The following is a 17849-nucleotide window of genomic DNA, read 5'->3' as shown; positions in this document are numbered from 1 at the left end:
CCTGCAAGAGGTCATTGTACACATTGGAACCAAAACATAGGAAGGGAAAAGGTTGAGATTCTGAAGAGTGATTACAGAGAGTTAGTCAGGAATTTAAAAAGGAGATCCTCGAGAGTAGTAGTATCTGGATTACTCCCGGTGCTACAAGTTAGTGAGGGCAGGAATAGGAGGATAGAGCAGATGAATGCATGGCTGAGGAGCTGGTGTATGGGAGAAGGCTTCACATTTTTGGATCATTGGAATCTACTTAGGGTTAGAAGTGACCTGTACAAGAAGGACAGATTGCATCTAAATTGGAAGAAACCTAATATATTGGCAGGGAAATTTGCTAGAACTGCTTGGGAGGATTTAAACTAGTAAGGTGGGGGGGGGGTGTGGGACCCAGGGAGATAGTGAGGAAAGAGAGAGATCTTTCTGTACAGTTGAGAACAGAAGCGAGTCAAACAGTCAGGGCAGGCAGGGACAAGGTAGGACTAATAAATTGAACTGTATTTATTTCAATGGAAGGGGCCTAACAGGGATGGCAGAAGAGCTCAGGGCATGGTTAGGAACATGGGACTAGGATATCATAGCAATTACAAAAACATGGCTCAGGGATGGACAGGACTGGCAGCTTAATGTTCCCGGATACAAATGCTACAAGAAGGATAGTAAGGGAGGCAAGAGAGGAGGGGGAGTGGCATTTTTGATAAGAGATAACATTACAGCTGTACTGAGGGAAGATATTCCCGGAAATATATCCAGGGAAGTTATTTGGGTGGAACTGAGAAATAAGAAAGGAATGATCACCTTATTGGGATGTATTATAGAACGGGTAAAAAATGAGGTCTGCAGATGCTGGAGATCACAGCTGAAAATGTGTTGCTGGTTAAAGCACAGCAGGTTAGGCAGCATCCAAGGAATAGGAAATTCAACGTTTCGGGCATAAGCCCTTCATCAGGAATGAGGAGAGTGTCCGATGAAGGGCTTATGCCCGAAACATCGAATTTCTTATTCCTTGGATGCTGCCTAACCTGCTGTGCTTTAACCAGCAACACATTTTCAGCTGTATTATAGAACCCCTAATAGTCAGAGGGAGGTTGAGAAACAAATTTGTAAGGAGATCTCAGCTGTCTATAAGAATAATAGGTTGTTATGGTAGGCGGTTTTAACTTACCGAACATTGACTGGGACTGCCATAATGTTAGGGTTTTAGATGGAGAGGAATTTGTTAAGTGTGGACAAGAAAATTTTCTGATTCAGTATATGGATGTACCTACTAGAGAAGGTGCAAAACTTGACCTACTCTTGGGAAATAAGGCAGGACAGGTGACTGAGGTGTCAATGGGGGAGCACTTTGGGGCCAGCAAACATAATGCTATTAGTTTTAAAATAGTGATGGAAAAGGATAGACCAGATCTAAAAGTTGAAGTTCTAAACTGGAGGAAGGCTAATTTTGATGGTATTAAGCAAGAACTCTTGAAAGCTGATTGGGGGCAGATGTTCGCAGGTAAAGGGACAGCTGGAAAATGGGAAGCCTTCAAAAATGAGATAACGAGAATCCAGAGAAAGTATATTCCTGTTAGGGTGAAAGGAAAGGCTGGTAGGATTAGGGAATGCTGGATGACTAAAGAAATTGAGGGTTTGGTTAAGAAAAAGAAGGAAGCATATGTCAGGTATAGACAGGAGAGATCGAGTGAATCCATAGAAGAGTATAAAGGCAGTAGGAGTATACTTAAAAGAGAAATCAGGATGGCAAAAAGGGGACATGAGATAACTTTGGCAAAAAGAATTAAGGATAATCCAAAGGGTTTTTACAAATACATTAAGGAGAAAGGGTAACTAGGGAGAGAATAGGGCCCCTCAAAGATCAGCAAGGTGGCTTTTGTGTGGAGAAAATAGGGAAGATACTAAACAAGTATTTTGCATCAGTATTTACTGTGGAAAAGGAAATGGAAGATCTAGGGAAATAGATGGTGACATCTTGAAAAAAACTGTCCATATTACAGAGGGAAACGCACAACGGTGGATAAATCCCCAAGACCTGATTAAGTGTACCCTAGAACTCTGTAGAAAGCTAGAGAAGTGATTGCTGTGCCCCTTGCTGAGATATTTGTATCATCGATAGTTACAGGTGAAGTGCTGGAAGACTGGAGGTTGGATAATGTGGTGCCACTGTTTAAGAAAGGTGGTAAGGACAAGCCAGGGAACTATAGACCAGTAAGCCTGACATTGGTGGTGGGAATCCTAAGGGACAAGATGTACATGTATTTGGAAAGGCAAGGACTGATTAGGGATGGCAACATGGCTTTATGCATGGGAAATCATGTCTCACAAACTTGATTGAGGTTTTTGAAGAAGTAACAAAGAGGATTGATGAGGACAGAGCAGTAGATGTGATCTATATGGACTTCAGTATGGTGTTCAACAAGGTTCCCCATGGGAGACTGGTTAACAAGGTTAGATCTCATGGAATACAGGGAGAACTAGCCATTTGGATACAGAGCTGGCTCAAAGGTAGAAGACAGAGGATGGTGGTGGAGGGTTGTTTTTCAGACTGGAGGCCTGTGACCATTGGAGTGCCACAAGGATTTGGATGTGAGCATAAGAGGTACAGTTCGTGAGTTTGCAGATGACAACAAAATTGGAGGTGTAGTGGACAGCGAAGAAGTTTACCTCAGATTACAGTGGGATCTTGATCAGGTGGGTCAATGGGCTGAGAAGTGGCAGATGGAGTTTAATTCAGATAAATGTGAGGTGCTGCATTTTGGGAAAGCAAGTCTTAAGGTACACTTAATGGTAAGGTCCTAGGGAGTGTTGCTGAACAAAGAGACCTTGGAGTACAGGTTCATTGCTCCTTGAAAGTGAAGTCGCAGGTAGATAGGATAGTGAAGAAGACGTTTGGTATGCTTTCCTTTATTGGTCAGAGTATTGAGTACAGGAGTTCGGAGGTCATGTTGCAGCTGTACAGGACATTGATGAGGCTACTGTTGGAATATTGTGTGCAATTCTGGTCTCCTTCCTATTGGAAAGATGTTGTGAAATGTGAAAGGGTTCAGAAAACTTTTATAAAGATGTTGCCAGGGTTGGAGATTTGAGGTACAGGGAGAGGCTGAATAGACTAGGGCTGTTTTCCCTGGAGCGTCGGAGGCTGAGGTGTGACCTTTTGGAGGTTTACAAAATCATGAGGGGCATGTATAGGGTAAATAGGCAAAGTCTTTTTCCTGGGGTGGGGGAGTCCAGAACGAGAGGGCATAGGTTTAGGGTGAGAGGGGAAAGATATAAAAGAGACCTCCGGGACAACTTCTTCACAGAGTGTGGTACGTGTGTGGAATGAGCTGACAGAGGAAGTAGTGGAGGCTGGTATAATTGCAACATTCCAACGTCATTTGGATATGTGTATGAATAGGAAGGGTTTAGAGGGATATGGGCCGGCTGCCATCAGGTGGGACTAGATTGGGTTGGGATATCTGGTCGGCATGGACAGGTTGGACCAAAAGGTCTGTTTCCATGCTGTACATTTCTATGATTCTATGACTTCAGCAGGGATGTCTTGTTGCAATTTTTCAGGGCATTGGTCTGGCCACATCTGGAATATTGTGTGCTGTTTGGTTTCCTTATCTGAAAAAGGATGTTATAGCTATTGAATGAGCATAGCAAAGGTTTACCAGACTGATTTTTGGGGTAGCTGGAATGACTCACAGGGAAGACTGGATTGCTTAGGAATAAATTCACTTAGTTTAGAAGATTGAAGGGGAATCTCATAGAAACATATTAAATTCTAACAGGATTACGAGGGTGGATGCAAGAAGTATGCTCTTGATGACTGGTGTGTTCAGAATCTGGAGCCATGGTTGAAGGATAGGGAAGAGGCCACTTAGGACACTGCATGGACTGGTTGGACCAAAGGATCTGTTTCTGTGCTGTATGACTCTGAGGAAAATTTCTTTACCTAGAGTGTGATAAGCCTGTGGAATTCTCCGCTACAGAGGGATGGTTGAGGCCAAATCATGGAATATTTTCAATAAGAAGGCCGATTTATTCCTTTGACCTAAAAGAACTGAAGGGCATGTGGAGAAAATGGGAACAGGATAGTTTGAGTTTGATGATCAGCTTGATGATACTGAATGGCATAGCGTGCATGTTCCCATTTTCTATGTTTCTATGTTTATCACCTGTTATGAACCTTACTCGCACAATAAACCTTAGTCTCTTACTGGATGTTTGCTCAACAAGCAATTTGTTCTTTTCTATAACTAAGTAAGAACCAAGTCTGAAAATGTTTAAGAAACACAAATGCAACAGAACACCTTTTTCTCTCCATTCCTTAATTCTGTATTTCACGTAACTCTGCTACTCTCTTGTAAGTCGCACTCAAGTGCAAATTTGCACTAAGTTGGCTATTTTCATTTAGACCCAAAACAAAAGACATACCTTGCTCACTTAATGTGAATCCGGTTTCACTTGACTTTAATTAAACCCAACTGTACTTTCACTGGTGGTTTTCTTAAAACACTGCCTTAAGGCTGACAACTATAGAATGTGAACGGTGATTTCAGTTTAATAGCACTACAAACAAAATTAGATTTGTATGATATCAAAATTTTGACTCTCTTACCCAACAATTGCATACATTCAATCCTAATTCAAAGTAAGTTATTTGTATTGCTAATTTATTAAATAAGTCATTAAAAACAGATTAAATATATTTTGTCTCATGACTATTGTTTTACTTTCAATATAGGTTGCACATATTGTTTTTCAGTACATGAAAATGCTACAAAAGCTTGGCCCTCAGGAAAGGTAGTTATTTTTAATAGTGTTGTTTGTTATTGCTGATATAATCCTCCAGAAATATATGACTTCCATTGTGATTTGAAAACTGCTGGTGAAATTAAAAGAAATGCTCTGTGTGCAAGTTCCGACTAGTCTTTTCCCATCTTTCTTTAAACTCGTTACTCAAGTTTGTATTTGTTTACAATTGTTGGCAGCCCATGGATGTCTTCCCCATTTCCCTCTTCAAATGTTGGTTTTGATGAATGCCATTTCTGGATGAACTAATTGCACAAATAGATGAAAACTGGGATGATATAGTCAGAATTACAGACAGATAACTGCAGGGTGACTAGGGATGGGAAGTGGATATTGAGGGATATTAGGAAGGACAGGAAAAAAAGGAAAAGGCAGAGGAGTTACAAATACTGGATTAAGATTAAATTACCACAGTTGAGAGAAAGGACATTGTCAGAGGCAATGTGGAATCTGTCTGGTTAGACTTGAGCAACACAGAAAGGCAGAAAACATTAGTGGGGGTTGTATATAGATACCTAAACTGTAGGGATGATAATGGGAATGGCATTAAACAGAAAAACAGAGATGCATGCAATAAATAGGTAACTTTAATCTGCATATAGATTCAGTAAATCAAATTAGTAGCAATGCCATAGAAAAGGAATTCCTGGAGCGTAGATGGGATAGTTTTCTGGACCAATACATTGAGAAACCAACTAGAGAACATGCCAGCATAGAGTGGGTATTGTGTAATTTGAATGGAATAATTTGGCAGTCCTGTTGTGAGGAGTGACCACAATATGATAGAATTTTTCATCACCATGGAGAGTGATATATTTATTTATGAGGTTAGAGTCCTGAATCTAAATAGAGGAAATTATGTTGATGCAAGTTCACTATGATAGATTGGGGAAAGGGGCACATTACCTAAACAACTGATGGTTAAAAAGGTGTCTGTCATAAAAGTAAAACAGGAAAGGTGGACAAACCTTGGCTTACAAAGAAAGTTAGAGATTATATTCAATCCAAAGAAGAGGCACACAAATTTGATTAGATTAGGTTCTCTTACAGTGTGGAAACAAGCCCTTTGGCCCAACTAGTCCACACTGACCCTCTGAAGAGTAACCCACCCAGATCCATTCCCCCTAACTAATGCATCTAACTCTATGGGTAATTTAGCATGGCCAATTCACCTGACCTGCACATCTTTGGACTGCGGGAGGAAACTGGAGCACCCGGAGGAAACCCACACAGACACGGGGAGAATGTGTGAACTCCACACAGAGTAGCCTGAGGCTGGAATCGAACCCAGGACCCTGGCACTGTGAGGCAGCAGTGCTAACCACTGAGCCACAATGCTGTCCATAATTGACCAGAAAAAAAACCCAATAGATCTGACAAGCTGTCAAGAAGGTAAATGGCATGTTGGCCTTTACAGTGAGAGGATGAGAGTGCAGGAACAGGAATGTCTTGCTACCTTTTATACAAGGCATTGGTGAGGCAACATCTGTAGTATTGGTTTGGAGTTTAGCCTCCTTGTCTGAGGAAGGGTGCTCTTGCTTTAGAGAGAGTGCAATAAAAGTTAACCAGACTGATTCTTGAAATGGCAGGACTAACATATGAGGAGAGGTTGAATTTGTTAGGATTATAATCAGTAAAATTCTTTAGTAGAATTCTTTGGTTAAGAAAATAAATATAAGGTATCAGAATAAGCTTTTAGGGAACATTAAAACTGACTATAAAATTTTTTGTTAGATAAGTGAAGAGAAAAATTGGTAAAGACAAATGGAGGCCTCTTGCAAACAGGAACAAGGCAATTTCTAAAGAGAACAAAGAAATGACTTAGCAACTAAAGATTTACTTAAGTTCTGTGTTCTCGAAGGAGGATACAAATAATATTAGAAATTTTGGAGAATACTGGGTTTAGTGAGAGGCATGAACTGAAGGAATTCTGTGTTAGTAGGTAAATGGTGTTGGGGAAATAGGTGGCATTGAAGACCAATGAATCCTGATAAGGCTTGATAATGCATTTCCGAGAGTACTTAAACAGGTAGACCTAGAAATAGTGGATGCATTGGTGGTCATCCTCTAAGCTACTATAGGCCCTGGAACAGTTCCTACAGATTGGAGATTAGCAAATGTAAATCTTTTTAAAAGAGGGAGGCAAAGAAAAAATTGGGAATTATAGTTCATTTAGCCTGACATTTGTAGTGGGGCAAATGCTAATGCTAATGGTGTGGCACGGTGGCTCAGTGGTTAGCATTGCTGCCTCACAGCACCAGGGTCCCAGGTTTGATTCCAGGCTCGGGTGACTGTGTGGAGTTAGCACATTCTCCCTGTGACATTCTCCCTGTGTCTGTGTGGGTTTTCTCCCATAGTCTAAAGATGTGCAGGTCAGGTGAATTGACCATGCTAAATTGCCCATAGTGTTAGGTGCATTAGTCAGAGGGAAATGGGTCTGGGTGGGATACTCTTCGGAGGGTCGGTGTGGACTGGTTGGGTCAAAGGGCATGTTTCCACACTGTCGGGAATCTAATCTAATCTAGAGTCTATTATAAAAGATTTAATAGCTGAGCACTTGGGAAACAGTGGCAAGATTGTACAGAGTAAGCATTAATTAAAGGGACATCATGCTTTGCAAGTCATCTGGAATTCTTTGAGCATATAAATGGTAGAGTTGATGAGGGGGAGCCGTAGGTGAGACTTAATTGGACTTTGGGAAGGCTTTTGACAAAGTCTTACGTAAGAGAGATTAGTATGTAAAATTAAAGCGCATGGGATTGGGGTTAGTGGATTGAAATAGGTAGAAAACTGGTTGACAGTCAGGAAACAAGAAGAGTAAGAATAAACAGATCTTTTTCTGAATGGCAGACAGTGACTAGTGGGTTACCACAGTGATCAGCCCTAGGACACAACTACTCACAATATATAAATGATTTTCGGACCTGAATGTATTATTTCCAGGTTTGCAGATGAGACAAAGCTGGGTGAGAGAGTGAGCTATCAGAAGGATGCGGACATACTTCAGAATGTTTTGGATAAGCTGAGTGAGTGGGAAAATGCATGGAAAATGCAGTATAATGTGAATAAATGTGAGGTTATCCACTTTGGGAGTAAAAAGAGGCAGGCAGAGTATTATCTGAACAACTATAAATTGTTAGAGGTGGAATGTGCAATGAGACCTAGGTGTCCTCATACATCAGTCACTGAAGATAAGCATGCAGATGCAGCAAGCTGTCAAGAAGGTAAATGGCATGTTGGCCTTTACAGTGAGAGGATGAGAGTGCAGGAACAGGAATGTCTTGCTACCTTTTATACAAGGCATTGGTGAGGCAACATCTGTAGTATTGGTTTGGAGTTTAGCCTCCTTGTCTGAGGAAGGGTGCTCTTGCTTTAGAGAGAGTGCAATAAAAGTTAACCAGACTGATTCTTGAAATGGCAGGACTAACATATGAGGAGAGGTTGAATTTGTTAGGATTATAATCAGTGGAATTTAGAAGAATGAGGGGGATCTCATAGAAACCTTTAAATTCTAACAGGATAAACATGGGAAGAATATTCCCAATAGGGGAATTCAGGACTGGGGGGTTCAGTCTAAGGATGCATAGAAAATCATTTAGGACTGAGATGATGAAATCTTTTTACCCAGAGAGTAATAAGCCTCTGAAATTCACTACCACAGAAAGCAGTTGAGATCTAAACATTTTATGATTTCAGGAAAGAGTTGGGTGGAGCAATTGGGGCTGAAGGCGCCAAAGGATATGAAGGAAAATCAGGAACAGGCTTTTGAGTTTGATGATCAGTCACAATGATAATGAGTGGCGCAGCAGGCTCAAAGGGCTGAATAGCCTACTGCTCCTGTTTCTATGTTTCAGTGTTAATCATGGAGACAGACAAGTGAATCACAAGATACCTATAAATGAGGAAACCCACTCACAAAAATAATTCATCTAACCAAAATTCAGGAATTCAACAATTCCTTAAATAATTTGAGGCGTGTGTTTCAATTAGCCTATTCAGAAATTTATGGAGCATTGGTCACTGTATTTCTGAAGGAGGAGCTTCCTGCAACAGATATATATTTGACAATAGTTAATTTGGGCATATTGTAACCATCTCCTAATCTCATAGTTTTATTTGGAGTGAAGTTCTAGGTTTATATTTTCTATGTATTGTGTTCTTTGAGATCCAGTCTGTCACATTCTGATAAAACTATCTAAAATTATATACAGGCTCAATTTGTACCCCAGACATGGGTGGCATGGTGGCTCAGTGGTTAGCACTGCTGCCTCACAGCACCAGGGACCTGGGTTTGATTTCAGCCTTGTGCATTTTCCCATGTCTGCGTGGGTTTCTCTGGGTGCTTCAGTTTCCTCCCACAATCCAAAGCTGTGCAGGTTAGATGGATTGGCTCATAGCATCCAGGAATGTGTAAATTGGGTGGATTAGCAATGGGGAATGCAGGGTTACAGGGATTATGTAGGAGGGTGGGTCTGGGTGGGATGCTCTTCAGAGGGTCAGTGGGCTGAATGGCCTGCTTCCACACTGTAGGGATTCTATGAAATTGACAAGTGCTTCTTAACATGAGGGTAGTAATTAAGAATGAGAACCATGACTCTTTTATCATTTCTCTTGTACAGGTGTTTTATGACTATATTAACTGTAATAGTTCATTATCGACAGGAGATTGATCCTTGAACACCGCAACAATGTTGCTTAGTATTTGTAGTAACTAAGTATACTAAGCATTAGTGTTGCTTTATTTTCTGTTCTAAGGAAGTAATAAATAAATTCATTCATACATAATGGTGTAAGTAACTTAGCTACTTCATTTCTCCTAGAATTTATTGTGAGATCCAGAAAATTGAAGAAAACGAATTCCATTACCAGGAGCAGGTATATTGTTCCATTTCTCTTTCCCTTTCTTCTTTTCTCCATTTTTTAAAAGCTAATTATTTAGCAAGGAACTAAAATAAATTATTTCTTTTTCTTTTTGGTGCTTTTTCCTTAGACTGATCCCATTGATTTTGTAGAAAATGTTTGTGAAAATATGCAGCTTTTCAGTAAAGAAGATTTCCTCACTGGAGATCAGTTAATGTTTGAGTACAACCCAGAGGTAAATGTTATAGAGTAAATTGTTTCATGATATAATTGATACAATATGTATATACAAATTTGTTTACTATTAAGTGAATTTGCCTCCATATTTATTGCTTTATATGTCTCAGTTTTACTTAGTTTAAGCATATCTTCTCTAAACTGCTTCTATCAAACTGCTGGTAAATATGCCTTGAATTCAAAATTGCTGTGCTATGGGTGAGGCATTTTTTCCCAATCTCTGAAGCAACAATAATTTCAGGAACATTACAAATAGTTTTCAAATGAATTCTAATATTTATACTTCTGTAGAGCAACAATTCTCAAGTCCTCTTATAGATTTGTTCAGAAAGATATTTTTGCTGCTGCTAACTTTTTCTTGAGAATAGAGGTCTTAGAGGATGTGGGGTTGCCTTCAAACAAAATATTTCTCTGGTTTATTTGTCTTCAATCCATTGACACACCAGTTAAGCGAAAGTTATTACATTATAGAGGTTGCGTGATTTTGCTTTGGATCATCCTCCAATGAATACCTTGATGCAACTTTGTGCTTTTAATTGGAGCTTGTACTTGAGAATCTATTTTTGGAGTCTGCACTCAAAAGCAGTATGAACAGTATTTGACTTTTCACAATTGTTCTGGGGTTATTAGCTAATTAGTGTGAAGCAGGAGTCTGGGATATTTCCATTTAAAAGAAGTCCGTTGAATACTTGGAAAGGCTCAGTAGGTCTGGCAGCATCTATGGAGAGAAATCAGGACTGGGGAAGGGTCACTGAACCTGAGATGTTTTCTGACAACACAGAAACTGCCAGACCTGCTGAGCCTTTCCAGCAAATTGTTTTTTTTCTGATTTCCATCATCTGCATTGTTTCTTTTTTCCATTGAATATTTCTTCCTTTTTTTGTTCTGAGCAATATTGAAGTAACTAGTCTTTGTTGTTTTCCAATGGCTGTACAGCCACAATTTCGGGGTGTCACACCTCTTTGTTTTGTCAATGGATGGCAAAGGAATTTGGTCCTCCAAAGCACAGATTACTATTTTGAACCTTTCAGACATTAAAGAAATGTTGAATGAATTGATCAATTTTGTTTTAGAATGATGTTTAATGGTTTGTACACATAAATTTATAGGATATTGATGTTCTAATATGATTTAAAAATTCAGTTAAACATATGGAATACACAAACTACAATTTTTATATTTGTTTTTTAATGAATAATTGAATATTGGAAAGAGACACTGAAATGTCTTGTATCTCTTGGAATATCCCAGAGCACTTCAGATAGTTCAAATGCTTTAATATTGCTATGTAGGTGAGTTATCACTTCAAATACAAAGTAGATTTTCTCTGTTTATTTTTGTTGACAGGTTATTGCTGCTGCATGTTCCCTTCTCACTCCACAGAGAGCAAATCTGATTCTTCTTTCCCCCAACCACAAAGAAAAGTGTACACTAAAAGAGCGTTGGTTTGGCACTTTATATGATGCTGAAGGTAAAGTGACCTGTGTCTGAGCAAGAAATCTGTGCTTTTAAGAGAGTATGGACATGAAGGGAATAGACAGGCTTCTTATTTTTTTTATGGAGTTAGTGACATTAGATTTGAATAAATGTAGACTTGAGATGTGAAGGTGTTATGCAGAACAATCCATTTGGAATAGTGTTTTCAAATTTAGTTTTTAGTTATGTGTATTTTTTCATAAGATCGCATGATAGTTGCAAGTAGAGAAGGCCATTGAGTTGAAGTCTTGCATTACAGTATCCCTTTGATCCAGTTTATGTAGGTCATTTTATATAGTTCTTCATGCCCTGAGTGTAGTTGTTTAAATGATTTAGCATCCACGAAATGTTATGACATGTCACCTGCCAGTTTGGGTTTATGCTTGACTTGAGACTAGATATTTTCAATACTATGTCAAATTACTGATAAATTGTATTATATCTATGGGTGAGAAAACTTGTCAATATTTTTAACACATTTAAAGTACCAATTTATATAAAATCAATTTGTTTTGAAATAATCTTCAATGGTTTTCATTCTCTGTGATTTCTTGCACAGCTTCTTGCACATTGCTTCTTTTATCCATTTCGTCATAGATGAACATGTCTATCCCTTCTTTAAGAAGAGGCAAAGAAATCATAATTTTTTCAGGCAGTCCATTACTTAACAGGACTTTTTTCTTTCATCTGTTGCTGACAGACATTGACAAGTATTGGGCTGATTTATGGGCAGGTGACTTTCCATTAAATAATGCTCTTCATCTACCAAGAGAAAACAAGTATATAGGTGAGCCATTTTTAAAGTTTGTATTTTGCTTTACAGCTAAATAAAATCACAATAGGATCTTTGGGGAAAAAAAAACTACAGAAGTTTATTAAGGATAATTTAATTAATTATTTTTTAAAATCAGTAATAAAATTAATGGTGCCTCTTTTTTTTTCTTAGCAACTGATTTTGCACTGAAGAAATCTGATCGTGCAGATACCCTGTACCCAGTGAAAATTTTGGATAACAAAAATGGTCGCCTGTGGTACAAAAAAGATACCAAGTTTCAAATTCCTAAAGGTAAGTTACCTGATTTCTTCTCTTTGCCTCAGTTGCAGTAAGTGAAAGGGGCAGCAGCAGTTCATGCATTTCTACAATTCTAAAAAGCTGATTACCTTCCTGTAGCAAGTGATCATTACTGATCTGTAGGAATCTGTAATACTTAGGAGGATTAGGCCATTCAGTCCGTTGAGTCTGCTTCACAATTCAGTAAGGTAATGTCTGATATGGTTGTATTCTTAATCCATTGCCAGTCTCCTCTCATAACTCTAGATTCCCATAAAATTGATCTGACTCTGCCTTGAGTGAATTAAATGATACAGCCTCCACTAGTTTCTCGAGAAAAAAAAATCCACTGACTAACAGTCCTCTGAGAGAAGAAAGGATTCTCCTCATCTCTCTGAAAGGGAAACCCGTTATATTTAAACTGTCTCCTAGTTTTATTCTCTATAAAAGAAAATATCTCTCCAGTATTCAACCTCTTGGGTCTTAGGGTCTTGTATGTACCAGTAAGATCAATCCAAACTGGCCTAGCCTGTCCAGCCTTCGTTCAGAGGATAACCACCTCATCCAAGGAATGATTTGTGTGAACCTTCTCTAAACTGCTCTTAAAGCAATTATATCATTTTTAGAAATAAGGAGACCGAAATTATGCACTATATTCAATATGCGGCCTCACTAAGGATCCATACAGTTGCAGTGAAACCTCCCTACTTGTATATTCCATTTTCCTTGTAATAAATAGCAACAATCAATTTGCATACCTAGGAACTTGCTGTATCTGCATACAGTGATGTAAACTGTGGGATTTGTATGTATAATATTTGGAGTGATTTTGGGTCTGGTGTATGAATTAGTAACTGGTGGGCTTTCTTTGTTTCTTAGCTTAATAGATAACATTTAAGTATTTCTGTAACCAATGCAATTTCTGTTAAAAAGAGTTTTTGAAGCCTGGCCCCAGAGTGAATGGATTTGTGCGCAAATGGAGTTTTATTTATTTTAAATCATTTGTGAATCAGAATGGTAAATAATTGGGCCTCAAAAGTTTGTTAGAGAGTTTTAGAATTTTTTAAAAATGTAATGGAAATACCCATAACTGAGACTTTTAGTTACAGCTTCATCTTTGTATAATGTTGTTGGTAAAGTCTTGCAACAGGATGACTGTTTGGAATGTTGCTCCTGAGAATGCAGTGATAAGTTTAGTGAATTAGATCACCTTGAAATGAAACATTTAATCCCATATCAAAGATGTCAGGATAAAATCCCAGAAGTGATTATTAAAGTGAGCATCTTGACAACAAGATGTTTGGTAGTTCTACTTTGTAGTCGTAAATGACGTAAACTACCAAAGTGTGGATACAGGGATTTGAGTTTATTATGCGTGGTATTTTTGGAACTATTCGAGGAAAGATGTTTTGGGTGCTATACAAAAGTTGCTTTCTTTCTTTCTCTCTTTCTTTCCATTTTATAAAGAAGTGTTTTGTCATTAATATGTTTATACTTTTATCTTGTGTTCAGAACCATTTGAATTTGTATGATACGATCGTTCAGATTATTCTATTTTATATACATTCATTTTGTAATAAACTTCATTTTGTAGTTAAAGTAGGATCTACAGCATTGTGTGCTTCTGGGGGTTCAGCAAGATACTACTTTGTTAAAACTAATGCAAATAGAGTTATGATCTATCAAGTTTGGACCCTGTCTGTGATCTTATGATTATGACTATGACTCTATACTTGTCTGGTAATAAATCAGCTAGGATCATAATAGTACTCACTTTTTGTGATTCATGTACTAGCACACCAGATTTCTCTATACCTCAGAGTGTTCAGGAACTTTTCTCATCATTACAAAGTGGACAAGTTCACATTTTCCCACTTCTGGCCCATCTGCCATTTTTTTTCAAAGTCTCCTGGTCCATTTCCCTTTGTATATTTTCTTGCTTCTATTTATTACTTACTTTCCCTCTTATCTTGGTGTTATCAGCAGATTTATTATCAAGCCCTTTGGACCTTGATGTTGTGCCAACCTGTCATACCAATCTGAAGCCCATCTAATCTACACTATTCCATGTACGTCCATATGCTTGTCCAATGATGACTTAAATGTACTTAAAGCTGGCTAATCTACTACCGTCTACTACTCCTTTTACTTATTCTTTAGTCTTTATTTTTGCTGGTTTCTAAAATCTGACCAACCCACTCACTGAAGAATAACAGACTTATAGAGTTTTCTTCCTGTCTAATACAATCCCTAACACACTTATTTAGTCGGAGTTGATGCTTGTCGAAGAATCTTTCTTCCTTATAGGGATTATTCATTGATAAGTCTTATTAAATATCCTTAAAAACCTTTTACTGCATTGATACTGTTTTATCTTTAGCTCCCACTTTAGTTAGCTCTGCCTTCATCTGTTTGTAATTCCTTTAGGGTTTTCAAACACTGTTTTGAGACCCACACTTCTCCCTTTTTTTTAAACTAAATGTAATATTCTGTCATGTTATGATCATTGTCAGTAGAGGCTCCTTTACTTTGAGGTTATTGATTTATCCGATTTCATTGCTTATTATCTGGTCTAGAAAAGCTTTCTACCCTTAGGGATAGCACTGTGGCTCAGTAGTTAACACTGCTGCCTCACAGTGCCGGGGACCCAGATTTAATTCCACCCTCCGGTGACTATCTCTGTCTCTGTGTGGAGTTTTCACATTTCCCCTGAGTCTGTGTGGGTTTCCTCCAGGTGCTCCGGTTTCTTTCCGCAGTCCAAAGATGTGCAGGTTAGATGGATTGGCCATGCCAAATTTCCCATTGTGTCCAGGCATGTGTAGGCTAGGTGGAGTAGCCCTGAGAAATGCACAGTTATAGGGAATGGAGTACGTTGGAGGGATGCTATTCAGAGGGTCAGTGTGGACTTAATGGGCTAAATGGCTTGCTTTGTCACTGTAGGGATTTTATGGTTGACTCTAGAACATACTGCTCAGGAAATTGCCCCAACTACATTTCATAAGCGCATTTACTAGGCTACCTTTGCTAATCTGATTCATCCAGTCTACCATGATTATTGCAATACCTATTCCTGTATGCACTGTCCCATGTAATTGTATAAACATCACCCCTAATGACCTGTTATCTTTCAATTCACTGCAACATTTTGATGTGCATTGTGCGTGAATGGTGAAAGTGGTAGATGAACTGGCACTGAACTGGGCTGCTTTGTCCTGAATGATGGGGAAAATGAGGACTGCAGATGCTGGAGGTCAGAGTCTAGCGTGGTGCTGAAAAAGTGCAGCAAGTCAGGTAACATCCGAGGAGCAGGAGAATCGGCGTTTCGGGCATGAGCTCTTCATCAGGATTGAGGCTTGTGAGCCGGGGCTGAGAGATAAATGTGAGGGGGATGTGGCTAGGAGGTGCAGTCCTGAATGATGTCAAGCATCTTGAGTGTTTTATGAACTGCATTCATCTAGACCAGTGGAGCATATTGTATCATTCTCCAGACTTGTGCCTTGTAGATGGTGGACAGCATTGGGAGATGGGATGAGTTACTTGCTGAAGACTTTCCAATCTCTGATCTGCTCTTGTAGCCACAGTGTTTATATAGCTGGCCCAAATTCATTTCTGGTTAATGATAGCCCACAGAATATTGATGGTGGTGGCTTCTACATCTTGCCCTCATGACCTCTCATTACTGTATTACTGACATCCTTAATTAATAGAGCCATCATATTATGTTTTCCTAGTTTATGTTTTTGGAATGTCAGGTACTTTTCAATGTTCAGGTTCCATATTTGATTACCCATTCCTGTGATGGCTAAAATCATATCTATATATTTCTATCTGCTAACTGTTGATTTTGTGATGCTGCAAGCATTCAGAACAGAGCCTTTAACTTTGCCTTTTTATACTTTCTGCAATCTTTGGTCTGATCTGCTAATGCATTCAAAGTTCGTACACTGGCTCTTTCTGTCACACTGTAGTTATTATTAGCCAAATCACTACCCTGCTCTATTTTCTTGTTCTTTCCTGTGATTTATCACATCACTTCTCACTTGTTCAGTTCCACCCCTACTCTATAGATTAAAGCCTCTCTCCACATCCTAACACTGGCCCCAGCACAGTTCAGGTGAAGACTATCCCAGCAGTTCAGCTCTTGCTTTGTCCAGTTCATGCCAATGTGTCATAAATTGAAACTGTTTTCTGTACTAACCTTTGAGCCATTCAGTCATCTATTTACCCAATGCCAATTTGCTTATGCTTCAGGTAATAATCTAGAGATTAATATCTTTTAGATTCTCCTTGAGAATTTAGACCCTGGCATGCTTGTATACTCCAACCAGAACTTCTTTCTTAGTCCTACTTATGTTGTTAGCACTCTTGTCCACCATAACAAGCAGATCTTCCCCCTTGCCTTGGAGGTTACTCTGTAGCCCGACAGATGACCTTAAACTTGACATCAGGCTAGTAAGTCCATTAAAGGCATCACAGCCAAGCCTAATACAACTATTTGAAATCCAGATCTGAACTCCATGGGTAGTGTCTGCTGGATCAGAAGGAGAAATATAACTAAGTTTTGCTCTTAACTAAAAGACATTGAGGTCAGTTCTTTTGTTGCTACTTACTATAAATGTCAGGTCCATTTACTTCTTTGTAATTCTAGAGCACAATATTATTATTGATCTCATTCATGATTTTTATGCCATTATATTTTATTGAGGAAGCAATTTGCTTTCCTCTTTTGCTTTTTTTTTGATGAATGGTTGGTTTATTTCATTCCGCATTCCTTCCTGAGCAGATGGCTTTTGGTTTTTCTCACTATTTTCACTAATTTGATGGTAACTTTCATGAGCATGTTTCTTGCATCCTAAAGTTTGTGTTCTTCCTGCCTCTGTAGAGCATATGTCAACATGCTTTACCTCTTTGAAACATTGTTACTCTGTGAAGTTCAGTATGGTGGAATTAATAGTGACATGTTTTAAAAAAACTTGGTAAGTGTGTAATAATGGTGAAATTTATGCATTATACTGTAATTTTATGTATGTATTTCTATTCAAATAATCTAGTGTAATTATGGATATTACTTTTACAGTATACCTTTATAGTTTTTAATGTGCATGTACGTAAATATTTTCAGCTAATTATATTGGCTTTTTATGATATTCACATACATTTTTACTTTACAGGTTATATCCGATTCCACTTGATATCGCCTCACATTCATAAAAGCCCAGAAAAGTAAGCATCTATTTATATAATGACCAAATAACTCATCATAGATGTATCACACATTTGTTAAGCTGAGGCTAAGAATGACTATTTTCAGTAAATTAATTAACTGATATCACAGCCAAATATTTGCAGTTCTTAGTTTTTCCCAGATTACTTACTGCTGCTAACTCTGCACTTATTTATCTGGCACTGGGAACCATGTTATGGCTGACCAGCA

General features: G+C 38.5%; 1 protein-coding gene across 1 annotated transcript in view; it reads left to right on the top strand.

Annotated features, from left to right (window-relative positions):
* The window catches only part of nrd1a (nardilysin a (N-arginine dibasic convertase)), a 107746-nt gene that overhangs the window by 55402 nt on the left and 34495 nt on the right, over window positions 1-17849 (top strand). The window contains exons 13-19 of the mRNA XM_060830451.1: window positions 4724-4782; window positions 9612-9666; window positions 9782-9886; window positions 11236-11359; window positions 12065-12151; window positions 12311-12430; window positions 17587-17638. Of these exons, the coding sequence (XP_060686434.1) occupies window positions 4724-4782; window positions 9612-9666; window positions 9782-9886; window positions 11236-11359; window positions 12065-12151; window positions 12311-12430; window positions 17587-17638 (602 nt within the window). The remainder of the gene's footprint in view (window positions 1-4723; window positions 4783-9611; window positions 9667-9781; window positions 9887-11235; window positions 11360-12064; window positions 12152-12310; window positions 12431-17586; window positions 17639-17849) is intronic.

This window comes from Hemiscyllium ocellatum, chromosome 9 (assembly GCF_020745735.1).
Source record: "Hemiscyllium ocellatum isolate sHemOce1 chromosome 9, sHemOce1.pat.X.cur, whole genome shotgun sequence".
NCBI lineage: Eukaryota > Metazoa > Chordata > Chondrichthyes > Orectolobiformes > Hemiscylliidae > Hemiscyllium > Hemiscyllium ocellatum.
The sequence above is the reverse complement of the archived record's forward strand: the minus strand, read 5'-3'. Positions and strand labels throughout refer to the sequence as shown.